The 16,720-nt window shown below is 45.1% G+C and overlaps 1 protein-coding gene across 1 annotated transcript in view; it reads left to right on the forward strand.

The window, feature by feature from the left end:
- The window catches only part of RYR3 (ryanodine receptor 3), a 1,291,138-nt gene that overhangs the window by 1,068,713 nt on the left and 205,705 nt on the right, over nucleotides 1-16,720 (forward strand). Inside the window, 2 exon segments of the mRNA XM_029600192.1 lie at nucleotides 4,911-5,039; nucleotides 7,073-7,177. Coding sequence (XP_029456052.1) covers nucleotides 4,911-5,039; nucleotides 7,073-7,177 — 234 coding nt within the window.

The raw sequence follows: 16,720 nt of genomic DNA on the forward strand, positions 1-16,720 counted from the left end.
AACATTACTTAGATGGATAAGTCTTAGACTGCTACTTATCCAGCTAAGTCACCTAGCTGGATAAATCTTACAAGAACTACACATCAGGATAAATCAGATAGCCAGATAAGTAATGCTTTTAGAATTATCTGACTTAGGGGTTATTTTCTAAGGGCCAGATTTTAAAAGCCTAACTGCGTAAATCCAGGTGGATTTAAGAGCGTGGGGGGGGGGGGGGGGGGGGTTTACGCGCGCCGGCCTATTTTCAAAAGGCCCGGCGGCGCGCGTAAAGCCCCGGGACGCGTGTAAGTCCCGGGGCTTGAAAAAATGGGCGGGTGGGGCATGTGCGGGGTGGGGTGGTCAGGGAGCGGGGCAGGGCCAGAGGCCTCACCATGGCCGCTGGGCCTAGGGATTGCGCGCTGGCACTTGGCTGGCGCAGGTGTAACTTCTGGGATAAAGGCACGGGGTATTTGTTTTTCGGGCTGGGGGGCAGGACAAGTAGGGAAAGGGAGGGAAAGGTGGGGGGGCCAAAGAAAAGTTCTCTCCGAGGCCTCTCCGATTTCGGAGCGGCCTCGGAGGGAACGGGGAAAGCCATTGGGGCTCCCCTAGGGCTTGTCACGGGCAAGGTGTACTAGTGCACTCCCCTTGCAGGTGCCAACCCCACATTATATAACATACGCACGGCTGCACGCACATGTTATAAAATTGGGCGTACATTTGTGTGCACCGGGTAGCGCGCGCAAATCTACCCCAGTCGTGTAGTTCTAAAAATCTGGCCCTAAATGTTTATCGTGTGCGTTAGGGCCTTATTGCATGTGATAAAGTCCTTACGCACGCGATAAACCCCTATCAAATGCGAAAAGGGCCTTTTCACTTGAGATAGGATGCAAATAAGCTGGAGGGGAGGAAAGGGGAGGAGTCGGGGCAGAGAGGGGTGGGGGAGGAGTCGGCTGTGGCACCACTGCCAGCGATAATGTGAGGAACATTATCACCAGCAGTAGCGAGGCTAATAGCAACACCTTTTACGGTGGCGCTATTTGCATGAAAGGCTGCAGCTGGCTGAAGTGCGGCCGGCGAAATCACACCACCACAGTGCGAACGGCTACGGCCTTTGTCAGGCCCACCCACCCCCTTCGCCCCGCCACTTTTTTTTGCAGGATTCATCATTCCACGGGGAATGATGGATCCAGCCCTTAGCCGGTTAGGAAGCGTTTTAAGACTTATCCATCTGAGTAGTGCTTTTTTCAGACTTATCCAGCTATCTTACTTAATCAGATAAGTCTGAAAAGCACTACTTAGATGTACAAGTAGCGCTTTTTAGATTTATCTGGCTAAGTAGTGCTTTTGCTCCTACTTGGCCAATTAAGTTGGCTAAAAGACAGGAAACAGAGAGTAGGATTAAATGGGCAATTTTCTCAGTGGAAGGGAGTGGACAGTGGAGTGCCTCAGGGATCTGTATTGGGACCCTTACTGTTCAATATATTTATAAATGATCTGCAAAGAAATACGACGAGTGAGATAATCAAATTTGCAGATGACACAAAATTGTTCAGAGTAGTTAAATCACAAGCAGATTGTGATAAATTGCAGGAAGACCTTGTGAGACTGGAAAATTGGGCATCCAAATGGCAGATGAAATTTAATGTGGATAAGTGCAAGGTGATGCATATAGGGAAAAATAACCCATGCTATAATTACACAATGTTGGGTTCCATATTAGGTGCTTCAACCCAAGAAAGAGATCTAGGTGTCAGAGTGGATAACACATTGAAATCGTCGGTACAGTGTGCTGCGGCAGTCAAAAAAGCAAACAGAATGTTGGGAATTATTAGAAAAGGAATGGTGAATAAAACGGAAAATGTCATAATGCCTCTGTATTGCTCCATGGTGAGACTGCACCTTGAATAATGTGTACAATTCTGGTCGCCGCATCTCAAAAAAGATATAATTGCGATGGAGAAGGTACAGAGAAGGGCTACCAAAATGATAAGGGGAATGGAACAACTCCCCTATGAGGAAAGACTAAAGAAGCTAGGACTTTTCAGCTTAGAGAAGAGACGACTGAGGGGGGATATGATAGAGGTATTTAAAATCATGAGAGGTCTAGAACGGGTAGATGTGAATCGGTTATTTACAATTTCGGATAGTAGAAAGACTAGGGGGCACTCCATGAAGTTAGCATGGGGCACATTTAAAACTAATCAGAGAAAGTTCTTTTTTACTCAACGCACAATTAAACTCTGGAATTTGTTGCCAGAGAATGTGGTTAGTGCAGTTAGTATAGCTGTGTTTAAAAAAGGATTGGATAAGTTCTTGGAGGAGAAGTCCATTACCTGCTATTAAGTTTACTTAGAGAATAGCCACTGCCATTAGCAATGGTTACATGGAATAGACTTAGTTTTTGGGTACTTGCCAGGTTCTTATGGCCTGGATTGGCCACTGTTGGAAACAGGATGGTGGGCTTGATGGACCCTTGGTCTGACCCAGTATGGCATTTTCTTATGTTCTTATGTTCTTATGTCCATCTAAGTAGTGCAAAAGTTCTACTTAGCTGAATAAGTTGGATTTTAGTTGGATAAATGCACCACAAGTGATATACACATGTATTGTTACTTCCAATTTTAAAGATATATGGAGTTTATTTTCACAAGCTTAAACCTTTCAGTAGGAGGAAATCAGTGTTCACTTGATCCAGGTGACAGCTATAAGCTAGTTTTAAAAAATTATTCACCTTGACTGGTCCCTCCTTCCTGTCTACTTGCCTACTTCTCCCATCTTGGTTCCTGCATGGCTGCTCCCTCATAGAGACAGCTTTCTCACTACAGCACTTTTCAATGTAGCATAGACTTGAATGGGAAATCCTGGGGTCCATAAATAAATGAAAATGCTCTCAATTGTTGCATTTTGTCAATTCATTTCAAACCAATGCACATCCCTACCAGCCCAGATTGCCCAGGGCATTATTTCCTTGGCTCTGGCTGTAATCCATTCTGACTCATTGTTATCTATGGTTTGCTCTTCTGTGCTGTATGCTACCTCTATTCCTGGAACTCTGCTCCAGGCTTCTTGCTTTGTGTTCCTGTCTGCCCGAATTCATGAACTCCCTAAATTCTTGACCCTAGCCTACCTTATTTTGCTTTGCTATGGACTGCTTACTTGCTGTGAAGGTACGATGAAGAACAAACTGTTCTTCTATAGTGCTCTGAAGCTGGTTTCCAGTTTGTGGTAGTGGCCTTATGTAGACAGGAATCTAAAGGAGACTCAATACCTACTGGTTACTCTTGTCCCATGAGGGATCCCTGAAAGATACAAATATTCAAATAGAAATTTAGCAAATATCTAGCATGTTTCAGAAATGTATCAGAAAATAGCATTAAATATAAAATTAGAAGCTTAAGGACAAGAAAAAGGAAGCAAAAGGAAGGGAGTCTCAAAAAGAATTTCAGAAAATACATTTCTTGTGGAGGTGTTAGGAGCCAAAACAATTAAAATTTCATGCATGCTTGAGACAGACACAAAAGGGACCTTAGTAGAAGGAAGGGTTATGACCACAGATCCAAGTATGATCTGTGGCAGATGGTAAGTAGGCAAAAATGAGCAGAAACCAAATAGTCATTATCTGATGATATCCCCTGCATTTTGTTAATTTGCTATACTAAATTATTCTTGTGTACCAGTGTGTTACATTTGGCTGGTCGTGGGCCCGTCCCACAACCGATCACGCTCACCCCTGGGAGCCATTGACACCAAGTGAGTCTCCAATGCAGCTGGAACGCTGCCACCATGATTGATCCACTGGTCTCCATAGGCGCGCATCAGAACTTAAAGGTTCCATGGCAGGAAAATGCCTGAGGTGCCAGGAGATGATGTTGGGGCTGGCAGGGGATTTAAACCCCAGACGTGCTCTCAGTTGGCACCTCAGCAACAGGCCCCCTTGCCTTGAGAAAGCATGCTGCTACTGTTCCTGTTCTCTAGCCTGCCCTGCCCTGCCTTGCCTCGTCTTGTCCACCTGCCTTGCCTTGTTTCTCTAGCCTGTCCTGCCTTGCCATTCCCATCCAGCTTGACTTACCTTGCCTCATCATTCCTATTACCTTTCTCCCACCATCTCCATGGACTGACTTCTGGATTGATCCTTGCCTGGACCTTACCTATTCTTGCTTGCTGCCTGCCCTGACCCAGCCTGGTCCTGGACCCTCTATCTCTCCTTACCCTGTTGGTTTATCGCTTAAGTCCTGTCGGCCCCCAGAACCCAAGAGCTCAACCTGCGGGGTAAAGGGATTGGTAAAGGTGAAGCTCTTGACCCAGTCCTGTCCCAGGGTATGTTCACCAGCTGTCAGTATGGGCATAGGGGGTTTGCCCTCTAGGCTGCGCTAACCAGACCACAGCACTAAGGGTTCACCTCCCTTGCACAATGGCAGCTACACAACATTTTTGGCATAAAATATTCCCCAGACTCAACATATGTGGATTAATCCTATGAATGTTTATAATGAATATGAAGAAAGCAGACTAGTTTAGGGAAGGGAGATTTATAGAACTTGTTGAGAACCTCTGTCATAATCAGGGGCGGATTGGCCTATCGGGGCCGGTCACGTGGTCTGCCGAGTGTGGCCGCAACAGAGCCATGCTCGGCAGACCACGGGGTATCTCCTGGGCTGGCCTGGGCAGAAAATCCCCGGGCTGATCTTTATCCGGAATCCGCCCCTGGTCATAATACTTAAACCATTATCAGACAGGATTTGGCAAATCCAAATACATTGAACCCAGATTTTCCCATCCTATTGTCAGCTGCATCCTGGTTCTTTAACATGCCTAGTTTTCTTTGGTAACCCATCAGTACTAGACAATAGTATCCTGGAGCTTTTCTGCTGAGTTAGGATAGTAATGTACATTTAAATTATTGACTCACTTGTGCTGTACTTTACTCACAGGAATCTATCAGTGATTTCTACTGGTATTACTCAGGGAAGGAAGTGATTGATGATTCTGGACAACGGAACTTCTCCAGATCTCTAGCTGTGACAAAACAAATATTTAATTCGCTTACTGAATACATTCAGGTAATGAAAACTTTGGATGTACTAACGATGAGAGTTTATTTATTTATTTTAAAATTTCTATGCCATATTAGTTAAATATTCTAAGCAGCTTACAAGCAACATTTATAGATCAAACAAAACAAAATCACAAAGTAAATTTAAAAAATGTATCTATATTGATTTTACTCTAGGGCTAAAGAAGAAATTTGGATTCACCTCATTTATTCTGAATGGCTTCTCTGTTTTAGTTCTTGATTCTATGCTCTGCATTTAGCTATCTCAGGAGCACTCTCATCTCTCACGGTGGGGTAGATTTACAAAAAATGCGCGTTCGTGTACTTTTGTTGGCGCACCAGTCGCAAACAAAAGTACGCTGGATTTTAGTAGATACGCGCGTAGCCGTGTGTATCTGCTAAAATCCAGGATCGGCGCACGCAAGGCTGCCGATTTTGTGCAGCCGGCGTGCGCCGAGCCGCGCAGCCTGCCTCCGTTCCCTCCAAGGCCGCTCCGAAATCGGAGCGGCCTTGGAGGGAACTCGCTTTCGCCCCACCCCTCACCTTCCCCTCCCTTCCTCTATCTAACCCACCCCCCCGGCCCTATCTAAACCCCCCCCTACCTTTGTCTGGGGATTTACGCCTCCCGGAGGGAGAAGTAAATCCCCGCGCGCCAGCGGGCCGCTAGCGCGCCGAGACGCAACCTGGGGGTGGTTCCGGAGGGTGCGGCCACGCCCCCGGGCCGTCCCGGGCCGAAAACCACGCCCCCCGGGCCCGCCCCCAAAACGCCGCGCCGATCGGCCCCGCCCCCGACATGACCCCGACACGCCCCCGACATGCCCCCCTTGAAAAACCCCGGGACTTATGCGAGTCCCGGGGCTCTGCACGCGCCGGCAGGCCTATGGAAAATAGGCGCGCCGGCACACAAGCAGGGCTCTTAAAATCCGCCCCAGAGAGTATATAATGACAGATATCTCATTCAGAATAATCTGGATCATTATAATCTTTTATAATTTTTATTCCTACTACTAATTAAATCAAACATAAAACTTTTTAATGAGTGGGGGAGGTAGGCTGATAAATGTGTAACCTCCTTATTCCAAATTCTAACTAAACAAGGGCATACAGCTGGGAGCCGTTGGGATATACTACAATCCATGGGACTTCTTAGCATTCCTCCAACAGTAGAGAAACATTGCTTCAGAGCCATAGAACTATTGTACCAGTCCAAAATTTTTCAAATAAATATTGTCTACACCAGAGATTGTTGTTCCAAAAATAATTTACTAGTTTACTTGATGGGTAATGGCAAAAATGGAAGAAAACACACTTTCTTCTAGTAATATCCATATTAGGGATGTACAGGGGAAACAAATTCATTTTCATTTTTTGGTTAGTTTTTGGTTCAGGAGGTTTTTTCCTATGAATTTTGGTTTGTGGAATGTTTGATTTGTTTCATTCATGTGAAAAAAAAAACCAAATCAGACATTTAAAAAACAAACAAACCAAAAATGGGTCTCATCAGCACTTCTACCTACTGGCAGATACTGATTACTGCAGTCCCAACTGAGAGTATAGGAAAACTTCAGAATGTATTTATTCTTCACGAAGACAAATTATTCTATAGTAGGGCCAAAAGGTCCGTACATAGGCTGTGCTTGCTGTGTGTTCTGATAGAAGCTGTATAACGCCTCTGCTCTATGTTCCCTGATAGACATTGTGTAACTTACTTATATGATCCAATAGGGATGTGTATTCATTTCAAATGAATTTTTAAAACTCAACGAATAAGAGCAATTTGTTTCCTTTGTTGTGGACTGAACCAAATAGCCCCCCCCCCCCCCAATAAAAAGAACCTTATTCATTGCATTCATTTGAAATTAATACATCAATTCTAAGTCTAGGCCCAAAGCCAGGGCCTCGCCTAAAGCATAGGGGCCTGAGCGTGATACCAAGGTCTCTTACCTGATCTGTTGGGGGAATTTGATGGCAAGGCTGGGTTCCTGATGGTTCTTGTTTCTGGATAGTTTTCCTAATAACTTTGTTTCTTTCCTGGTTTAGGGTCCCTGTGTTGGCAATCAGCAGAGCCTGGCCCACAGCAGGCTTTGGGATGCAGTGGTGGGCTTCCTCCATGTCTTTGCTAATATGCAGATGAAGCTTTCCCAGGTACTCTCAGTCATACTGCAGCTTTCTTGCATTTCAGAAGTTTATGAGGCCAATATTCAGTGCCATTTCTCCAACTATGTTTGGATCTAGCTGGATAAATGGTGAGATTTGAAATTCCCACTATGCTGACCAGCCCAAGTTAGCTTGATATCTTGTTACCTGGCTAAAAGGTTATCTAGCTAACTCGGGGCAGGGCAGGGTGTTCCGGGGCAGAGTTGCCTATCCAGCTATGTTAGTCATAAACATCAATTTTCAGCATTAACCAACTAACATAGTCAGAAAGATGCTTGAGTGCATAGGAAGAAGAATGGTCAATAGAAAAAATGAAATAATATTGCCCCTTTATAAGTCCCTTGTAAGATATCATTTGGAATACTATATACATTTCTGGAGACCGCATCTTCAAAAGTATATAAACCAGATGGAGCTGATCCAAAGGATGATTATTAAAATGGTCAATGATCTTCATTGTAAAGCATATGGAAACAGATTTAAAGATCTAACTATGTATGCCCTAGAGCAGGGGTCGGGAACCCATGGCTCGCGAGCCAGATATGGCTCTTTTGAGGGCTGCATCTGGCTCGCAGACACGTGTCGCCATACTTCGCGGTTCCCCGCTGACCCAGCTGCTCCCCGGTCCTCCGCCGCCCGGGCTTAAAATGCTGTCAGCCCGGGCGGAACGCGGCAGGACAGCTGGAGTCAGCGGCACCGGCGTGCTCTCTTCTCCTCCCCCCCACCCGCGGCCCGGAAGAGGAAGTGGAGAGCATCGGGTGCCTGCGCGGGAAGAAGAGACCACACTAGCGTGGTCTCTTCTTCCGCGCAGGCACCCGATGCTCACCACTTCCTCTTCCGGGCCGCGGGGGGGAGGAGAAGAGAGCACGCCGACTGGAGTCATCCGGGTGCCTGCGCGGGAGTCATCGGGTGTCAGCCGGGTGCCAGCGCTGGAGTCATCGGGTGCCTGCGCGGGTCTTCCCGCGCAGGCACCCGATGCTCTCCACTTCCTCTTCCGGGCCGCGGGAAGAAGAGAGCACGCCGGTGCTCTCTTCTTCCCGCGGCCCGGAAGAGGAAGTGGAGAGCATCAGGTGCCTGCGCGGGAAGAAGACTGCAGCGCGGCTCGGAGGAAAATGAAAATCTTCAACCGCGGCCGATGGGACTCCGCCTTCGCCTCCGCGAGGGCTGAAAATGAAGGAGGTTAGCGTTGGGAGGTGGCTGCTGCTGCCGCGAGTTCCCGGGGGGAGAGAGAGAGTGAATGAGCGAGCAAGCATGTGTGTTTGAGATCCTGTGTGTGTGAGTGAGAGATTGCATGTATGTGAATGATTGAGAGCCTGTATATGTGAAAGAGAGTATGTCTGTGATTGAGAGCCTGCCTGTGAGAGAGAGAGCATGAATGTAAGTTTACCATTGGGAACCTGTATGTGTAAGTTTGTAATTGAAAACCTGTTTGTTTGAAAGAGTATGTGTGTATGATTGAGATCCTTTGTGTGTGAGAGAGATCATGTGTATGTATGATTAAGAGCCTGTGTGTATAAGTAAGAGAGAGATCATGTGTGTCTGTGTCTGATTGACAGCTGGTTTAGGTGATGGAGCATGTGAGTATGTGATTGAGAGCCTGTGTTTAAATGAGAGAGAGAGACCATGTGTGTGTGTGTGATTGAGAGCTGATTTAGGTGAGGGAGCATGTGAGTATGTGATTGAGAGCCTGTGTTTAAATGAGAGAGAGAGACCATGTGTGTCTGTGTGTGATTGAGAGCTGATTTAGGTGAGGGAGCATGTGAGTATGTGATTGAGAGCCTGTGTGTAAATGAGAGAAAGAGAGGACATGTTTGTAAGCATGTGAATGAGAGTCTGTGTGTGAGAGAAAAAGACAGCATGTATTTATGTGATTGAAAGCCTGTGTGTGTGTGTAAGCGTGAAAAGATAGACAGCATGTGTGTAAATGTGTAATTAAGAGCCTATATAAGTGAGAGAGAAAAAACATTTGTATATGTGAGTGACTGAGAGCATGTGTGTATAGGTGTGTCATTGAGAGCCAGTGTGAGAGAGAGCGCTGGTATGTGACTGAGAGAGGAGAAAGTTCCAAGCAAACCACCCCACCTCCTGCTAATTCAGAACAATCTCAGGACACCTGGATATCAAACGTTCCCAGGTATGCAGAGCAAAAAAATTTTTGTATCCTTATTATTTTTCATTACTGGATCTTTGTGTCTGCTATTTTGAAATATTTTGTTGGTATCTGGAAATGTTTTATATGAGTTTTTAATTATTGGATATTCCACTCATCAGCTGTTTCGAAATATGTTCTTTTTGTTAGTACAGTTTTACTGCTGATGATTTTATATTTCTTGATTTGTTTTATAAGGATGTGTGATGTTTCTTTTTTCCTTGTTACACTGCATACAGAGACTCTGGCTTGTTGCAGTTTCCAATTCAGTTTTTGTCTGCATGCTTCTTGTTATGCGTTTTGGTCTCTTTATTCTATGTTAGGTGAGGGACAGCACGTGATTCAGGTGAGGTTTTCTGCTGGCGTGTAGTTTCTGTGTAGGACTCTATAGCAGCCTGACTTGGTCCGTTTTCCTAATAGGAGATGTATTGGTGTCTTAAGGCCTGGTGTAATATTTTCAGAGACTTATTGTACTTTAAAAGTGTGATCTTACATAAAATGCACACATTTACTTGTATTTAGTTTTAAACATATTGTATGGCTCTCATGGAATTACATTTTAAAATATGTGGCGTTTATGGCTCTCTCAGCCAAAAAGGTTCCTGACCCCTGCCCTAGAGGAAAGGTGGGATAGGGGAGAAATGATAGAGACATTTAAATACCTCCAAGGTTTCCATATATAGGAGGCAGACCTCTTTCAGTGGAAAGGAGGATCTAGAAAGAGTGATTATGGGATGAAAAGTAGTAGACTCAGGAGTAATCTAAGGAAATATTTCTTTACAGAGAGAGTGGTGGATGCATAGAACAGCTACCTAGTATCTGAATTCAAGAAAGTAGGGGACAAGCATTGAGAATTTCTGAAGGAGTGATGGAGATTCTAGAGATGGGCAGACTAGATAGGCTGTATGTGTTGTTTCTGTCATCATGTTTCTATGTTAACTTTAGTACAGCCAATAGTTTTCCTAAAATTAGCCAGGACTAACTTTACGGTAGCTGGAAAAATCCAGCAGCATGTTTGTGCCACTGAATATCCTTGCAAAGTTAGCCAAATAAGTTTATTTGATAGGGATATGCACAGAAAAAATGCTGTTTTGGATCGTTCATTCACTTCATATGCACCCCAAAATTTGTTTTGTTCCTTTCAAACAAAAAGGATTGTTTATTCCTTTCCCATTAAATTCAATGGGGGAAGCAATGCATCCTATTTTGAGTTCCACAATTAGGGTTTTCTAATGAATTCTAATGAAACGTATTGGTGGTAATCATCAAAAATGGGACCAAGAACTCTAAAACACCAAGACTGTATCAAAGTGGCACCAAAAGGGGCATGAATAGCCTAAGGCATCATGATAGAGCAAAATAGCCCAAATAGAGCCAGTTACATCCCATGATATCGTGAAAGAGTAAAGCAGCAGTAAGAGTGGCAAGAATACCCCAGAAGAGGGGTAAAGGGAACTAACAACCGTGGTATGAAGACCCCAATGTTAGCTTTTTATTTTGTACTGTAAATGTTTTATTTGGAAGCTGCCCAGAACATAGGATGGAACGGCATGCAGATTTTTAAAATAAATAAATAAATGAATGAATAGATAAAATAAAAGAGCTGTAAAGGAGCACCAAGAGTGGCATGAAAAGCCCAAGTCACTAAAAAGGGGCAACGAAACACCAAAGAAGGCAGAGAAATATTGCAAAGCACCGATACAGGGTAAAAGTGACACAGTGATGTGAAGGCCCCAAAGCATCATGAGTGGAGCAAAGAAGCCTCCTACAGGTGGCAAGAACTCCCCAAGGCTCCAAAAGTGGGGCAAAGAACAGCAATAAAATTGGTAGAAAAATCTAGGCAGAGACAAATCAGTGGAAATCCCTTGAGGATTCTTGTAGTGTTTTTGATGTGCCAAAAGGACCTCAGACTGATGTGTATATATAGGCAACAGACTGATTGAGCCAGCCCTTCTATAGCCTGCAGCAGCCCCCTCCCTTTCCCATGCCCAGTCTCCTGGAGACTCATTAGTTCCACTGCCAGCTGCCCCTCTCAGAGTTCAGCCCAACCAGCTCAGACAGAAACTTAATTCACACTGCACAGGCTCTTCCTTCTGGCTCAGCTCCTCCCTTTCTGTGACTGTAGCTTGCCTCCACTTCCCCAGCCCCACTTTGCTCCCCACTCCAAGGCATTCCCACTGACTATGTGCTACTCAGTCTGCTGCTTTTATCACTATGTGGGCTATTTTAACATGATCCCACCTATGTCCTGCAACTTCTGAAACATGAAATTCCACAGGAAAAAACTGGGTAAAATCTTATGCAAAAAGCACTATGGATTTTAGCCTGATCTTTAAATGCCTCAATCCTTAAAGTTATCCCTTCTCTATGCCTCTGAAATTTACAGTGTGTGGTAAGCAAATATAGGTAAAGCAGGTTAGATGTATCCGGTAACCTGGAGGCTTTTATTGTCCTTCAGGCTCTGCTCTGCCTACCTACTGCAGAAGAAGAGGAGACCAGAAGTGATCTATGCTATTGGTTTCTTTTGGGGCTTAAAATAACAAGAAAATTAAGTCCTGGCCAAGACTGAGGAGAGACATTGATCCAAAGCAGCACAGCTTCAGATAGATTCAGTGTAGCCAGGGTTGGTGCAAGGGTATTAGGCACCTTAGGTGAACCTTATAGCCTTGCACCCCCACGTGGGTCCCACTCTCCCCACATACAATTAAAAGTTATGCATTAATAATAATAGATTTTACGTGTAAAAAGTCAGAGTACAGTCTTCTGATGTAAAAATAACACTTACAACATGTATATTATATTTACAGACGCTACTGTGGTGTCAATCAGAAAACCCTGCAAAAAAGACATTTGGAACACATATGGCAGGTGTGGCCTATTCCAGTCCTCAAGAACAACAAACAGGTTCCGTTTTCAGGATTTTCACACTGAATATTCTTGAGATATATTTGCATACAGTTGAGGCAGTGCATAAAATGTATCTTAAGTATACTCATTGGGGAAGATTTTCAGAGGGATACGCGTGTAACCCCCGAAAACCTACCCCCAACCCCCCCTGCACGCGTCGAGCCTCTCTTGCATAGGCTTCCGGCGTGCGCAAAGCCCCAGGATGCGCGTAAGTCCCGGGGCTTTCCTGGGGGTCGTGTCGGGGGCGTGTCGTGACCGGCGCGTCATCAGGGGTGTGTCGGAGGAGTGATGCGGCCAGCGCGTCACCCAGGGCCAGTGCCGCCTGCATGGTTCCAGCCCAGGTGCATTCCGGGGGCGTGGCCATGGCCTCCAGACCAGCCCCCGGACCGGAACATGGTGCACCGGCAGCCGGCCCGGTGCGCACAAGTTATGCCTGCCTCGAGCAGGTGTAACTTTCGCGACAAAAGTAGGGGGGTTGTACGTAGGGCCGGGGAGGGGGTGCGTTAGGTAGGGGAAGGGAGGTGGGGGGAGGCCGAAGGAAAGTTCCCTCTGAGGCCGCTCCGATTTCGGAGGGAACGGAGACAGGCTGCGTGGCTTGGCGCACACAAGCTGCCGATTTTGGGCAGCCTTGCGCGCGCCAACCCTGGATTTTAATGGATACGCGTGGCTATGTGCATATGTATTGAAATCCCGCGTACTCTTGTTCGCGCCTGGTGCGCGAACAAAAGTACGCGTGTGCGCAACTTTAGAAAATCTACCCCATTGTGGATAACCAGAAAATCAGACTTGTTTGTGGGTCTTGAAAACCGGAGTTGGCCAACCCTGCCATATGGTATTATACCTATTATAAAATGCTTTGGGGTATTCAGAAAGCTATGAATAAGCTGAATTACAATATAGTAATATACAATCTTCCCATACAAAAACAGCACTAACTGCCAACAAACAGTAACAGCCTTACCTACACAGACACTACATGCTAGCAAAATTCCTCATTTCACTGACATATACAGAACACACAGTCCCTCACCAAATACAGAATAAATAGCAACTCCCATCACTCTTTCTCCCAGTCCAGCATCTCCTGTCACTTTTCCCTCCAGCCCAGCATCTCCCATCAATCACTCCCCAACTCAGTGTCTCCCATCACTTTCTACCCCAGCCAGCCCAGCCTAGTATCTTCCATTACTCTCTTCTCCAGCCCAGCATCTCCTCATATTCTCTCCTTCACAACCCTCTGCCCAGCATTGTCCACAGCTCCATCCCAGGTACTCTTTCCTCACCTGGCTTGGCTCAGTCAATCCAGGAAGATGCCAGGATAACAGAAGAAAGGTGGGGGAGGGGATCAAATGATGTCTTATAAGAAAGGCCATGGTGTGGCTGAAGAAGCACAAAGTATTAAAGGTAACCGCAGGCCCTACCTGTGAGCCAGCAGCACTCAGGTCCTTTGGCAAACCTCTCCCCTCGCAGGGGTTTCCATGGTAGCAGGAAAATCCTGCAGCAGGAGAGAGCAGGATTGCTTCAGAGTCTGATTGCTGCTGCCTCATCTACCTTCAACACTTTGAGCTTCTTTGGCCATGCTAGTCTTTGCTTACATGTCATCATTTGACACCCTCTCCTCCTCTCTCCCAGTGATGCCGCTGAGCAGTAGTGATTCCTGTTGACATCTCCATTAAAGATGATGTTGGTCAAAGAAAGCAGTGGGGAAACAGGCCCAGGGAACTGTTACCATTGCTGCCCTGCCATTGCTGCTACCGCTACCGTGAGAAAATGAAAGTCAATAGGAGCCTGCAAGCAGAGAGTTTCAGGGGAGGCTCCTGCTGGTAATGTTGTTGCACTGGCTCTGCAAGCACGGGGCTGCTGTGACTAACACCAGTTATATGACTGATCTGACCAGCCCACCAGGGCATCCTTGAAGCCCCGATAGGCCAATCTGCTCCTGAATACATAGCTTGGTAACAACTCACGAGTCTCCTCTGGAACCCTACACTCTCTTTTGACCTCCATGCTGTCTACATGCTGGGGACACCTCAGAGGTGTCCCAGAATGCCTTTTTAGTCTCTGAGGACCAATCCAGTTCTTAGGGGTGGGGCCATAGAACAGGGCTTCACTAAGCTGACTTTGCCTTTCTCTAAGCCATCCCTTGGCTCAGTGCTCATGCCCCAAACCAGACAGAGGGTCCAAGACTAGGAAATATACCTTCTTCCCTGACAGAATTCCCCCCTCCCCAAGGAGACCCCCTAGGACTCCAAACGTTTGTTAGCTCCTAGCATCAGCAGACACACCCTATCCCTGTTGGTGGTAGGTTTGCAGACCCTGCAATGGAAATGGATGCATTAGTTCTGGGTGGAAATACACCTCCTAGGATAGCAGCTCTTCAGGACTCCCACCCTCAGGGTCTGTCCACACAGGGGCAGGTTCTTGATTAGTGGCTTCTGAAACAAAAACAGAATGGTTAGTTACACTTGCATATATAGAAACATTCCTCAATATCTCAGATTTATCTAGCCCTCCAGAATCCAAGCCTACAATTATGGGAATCGGATCTGGATCCTGTGACAAATGGTCTGGTGTCTCTGGTGCACTGGGTGAAGTGCCCCTTTCTGGCACAGATTCCAATGCATTTGGAGAACTAGGTGAAGCACTCCCTTCTGGCACAGAGTCTGTCTTGTCAGCTGGAGCACCTCCTCAGTCACAGAGTCCAACATGACAGGTTAAGAGTCCATCCCAGTAACTACACATTCCAGAAGACTGATAACGGTCCTGATCCAGTTCTAAAGCTTTTGGAATTTCTTCATGCTCCATTTTATTTGTTCAATAGTACCTGTTAGGACAGGTCTGCTCCAGTGGCAGCTATGTTTTGGAAAAACTGTTTGATCTGTGTGTAATCTTGTTATTAATCTCTTTGCGAGTCGTGTATCTGCTTTTATGAATGGAATGTTGTGAGCCACTTAGGACCTAGAATAATGTGGCATATAAATGTATTTTAAATAAATAAACAAATGATAGATGTCTATAAAATCTTGAGATGGGTGGAATGGCTACAGAGGGAACAGACATTTGCATTTTCAAATAGTAATAAAATTAGAAGACACTCCATGAAGCTAATAGGTAGCATATATAAAACAAATTGGTGAAAGCATTTATTCATTCAGCACATAAATAAACTGTGGAATTTGCTGCCAGAGAATATAATGAAAGCAAGTAGTGTGGCTTGATTAAAAAGTGTTTGGATAAATTCCTAAAGGAAAAGTTCATAAACTATTACTAGCCATGTAGACTTGGGAAAGCCACTGCTTATCCCTAGTTATGAGCAAGAATAATTTAATCTATTCTTTAAGATTCCATTGGTTACTTGTGACTTGGATGGACCACTGTCGGAGACAGGATGCTGAACTTCATGCACCTTTGGTCTGACCCGGTATGGCATTTCTATATACTTAAGTTGTGTTTTTATCCAGTGATCACTGGATGGTGTGTTTCAGTATCAGAACACAGGCAGTGATGGTTAATTCAAAGGTAAGGATCTTAGAGACCAATGTAATAAAACCCACACCAAAACCGGTGCAAAATTTTAGCACTGATTTTTCATACAGCACACATTAAAAACACACAGCCCCACGTGACACAGTAAACCAATGGCATACAAATCAAACCAGTGCTAAAAATCCAAGGTAAGCCCAAAAAACTTGCCACGACTGGCATTAAAAATGACATGCAGAGAACTATGGTAAAAATATCTGTAAAAACCGGTGCTAGTTTAAAAAATGCTGCAGTGCTCCCTGTTGGTTGATAGACAATCTAAGCTGACCCGTGATACGATTGGTGGTGCATAGATGTCCATCTGTTTTCTTGGATACTTGTCTTTGCTTGCTTCTTCCAGGGCCATTTTATCAATGCTGAGTAGGGTTAGACAAGCTCTGGACTAGGCGCTAGAAGTTCTTGGTGTAGGAATGGTGGTTACTTCTCTCTATCTTGGCCACTATAAGAATTATAGGTGTTGCTTTAAAGTGGTTCAACTATTATTTGACTGACAGATCTCAACAATTCCATCAGAAAGACGACAGTACTGAATGGTATTCCGGTGATGTTCATATTCCTCAAGTTTCTGTGTTTTCTGCTGCCCTTTTTAATATTTGCATTTGTCCTTTAGAAAAAATTTTAACCTCACATGGTGTAACTTATATGTATGCTGTCGATGTTCAGTATTTTATTCCCAGCAACAATGATGACCTGGTCCCTTCAGAAAGATTTCTCAGGATATTTAAGGAGATGCAGGACTAGTGATTTGATAATGGATTGTTCAAAAACAGTGGTTTTATGAGTAAGTAAGGAGATTCTATCTCTGGCACTTATGACTATAAATGTTGGCAATATTATTTTGCATATTAAGGAGGGGGGCACACAATTTGGGTGTCATTGTGGATTCTCATCTTTCTTAAAATCGCAGATTCAAAAATTAGCAAAACTAGCTT

This window comes from Rhinatrema bivittatum, chromosome 4 (genome assembly GCF_901001135.1).
Source record: "Rhinatrema bivittatum chromosome 4, aRhiBiv1.1, whole genome shotgun sequence".
In the NCBI taxonomy this organism is placed as follows: domain Eukaryota; kingdom Metazoa; phylum Chordata; class Amphibia; order Gymnophiona; family Rhinatrematidae; genus Rhinatrema; species Rhinatrema bivittatum.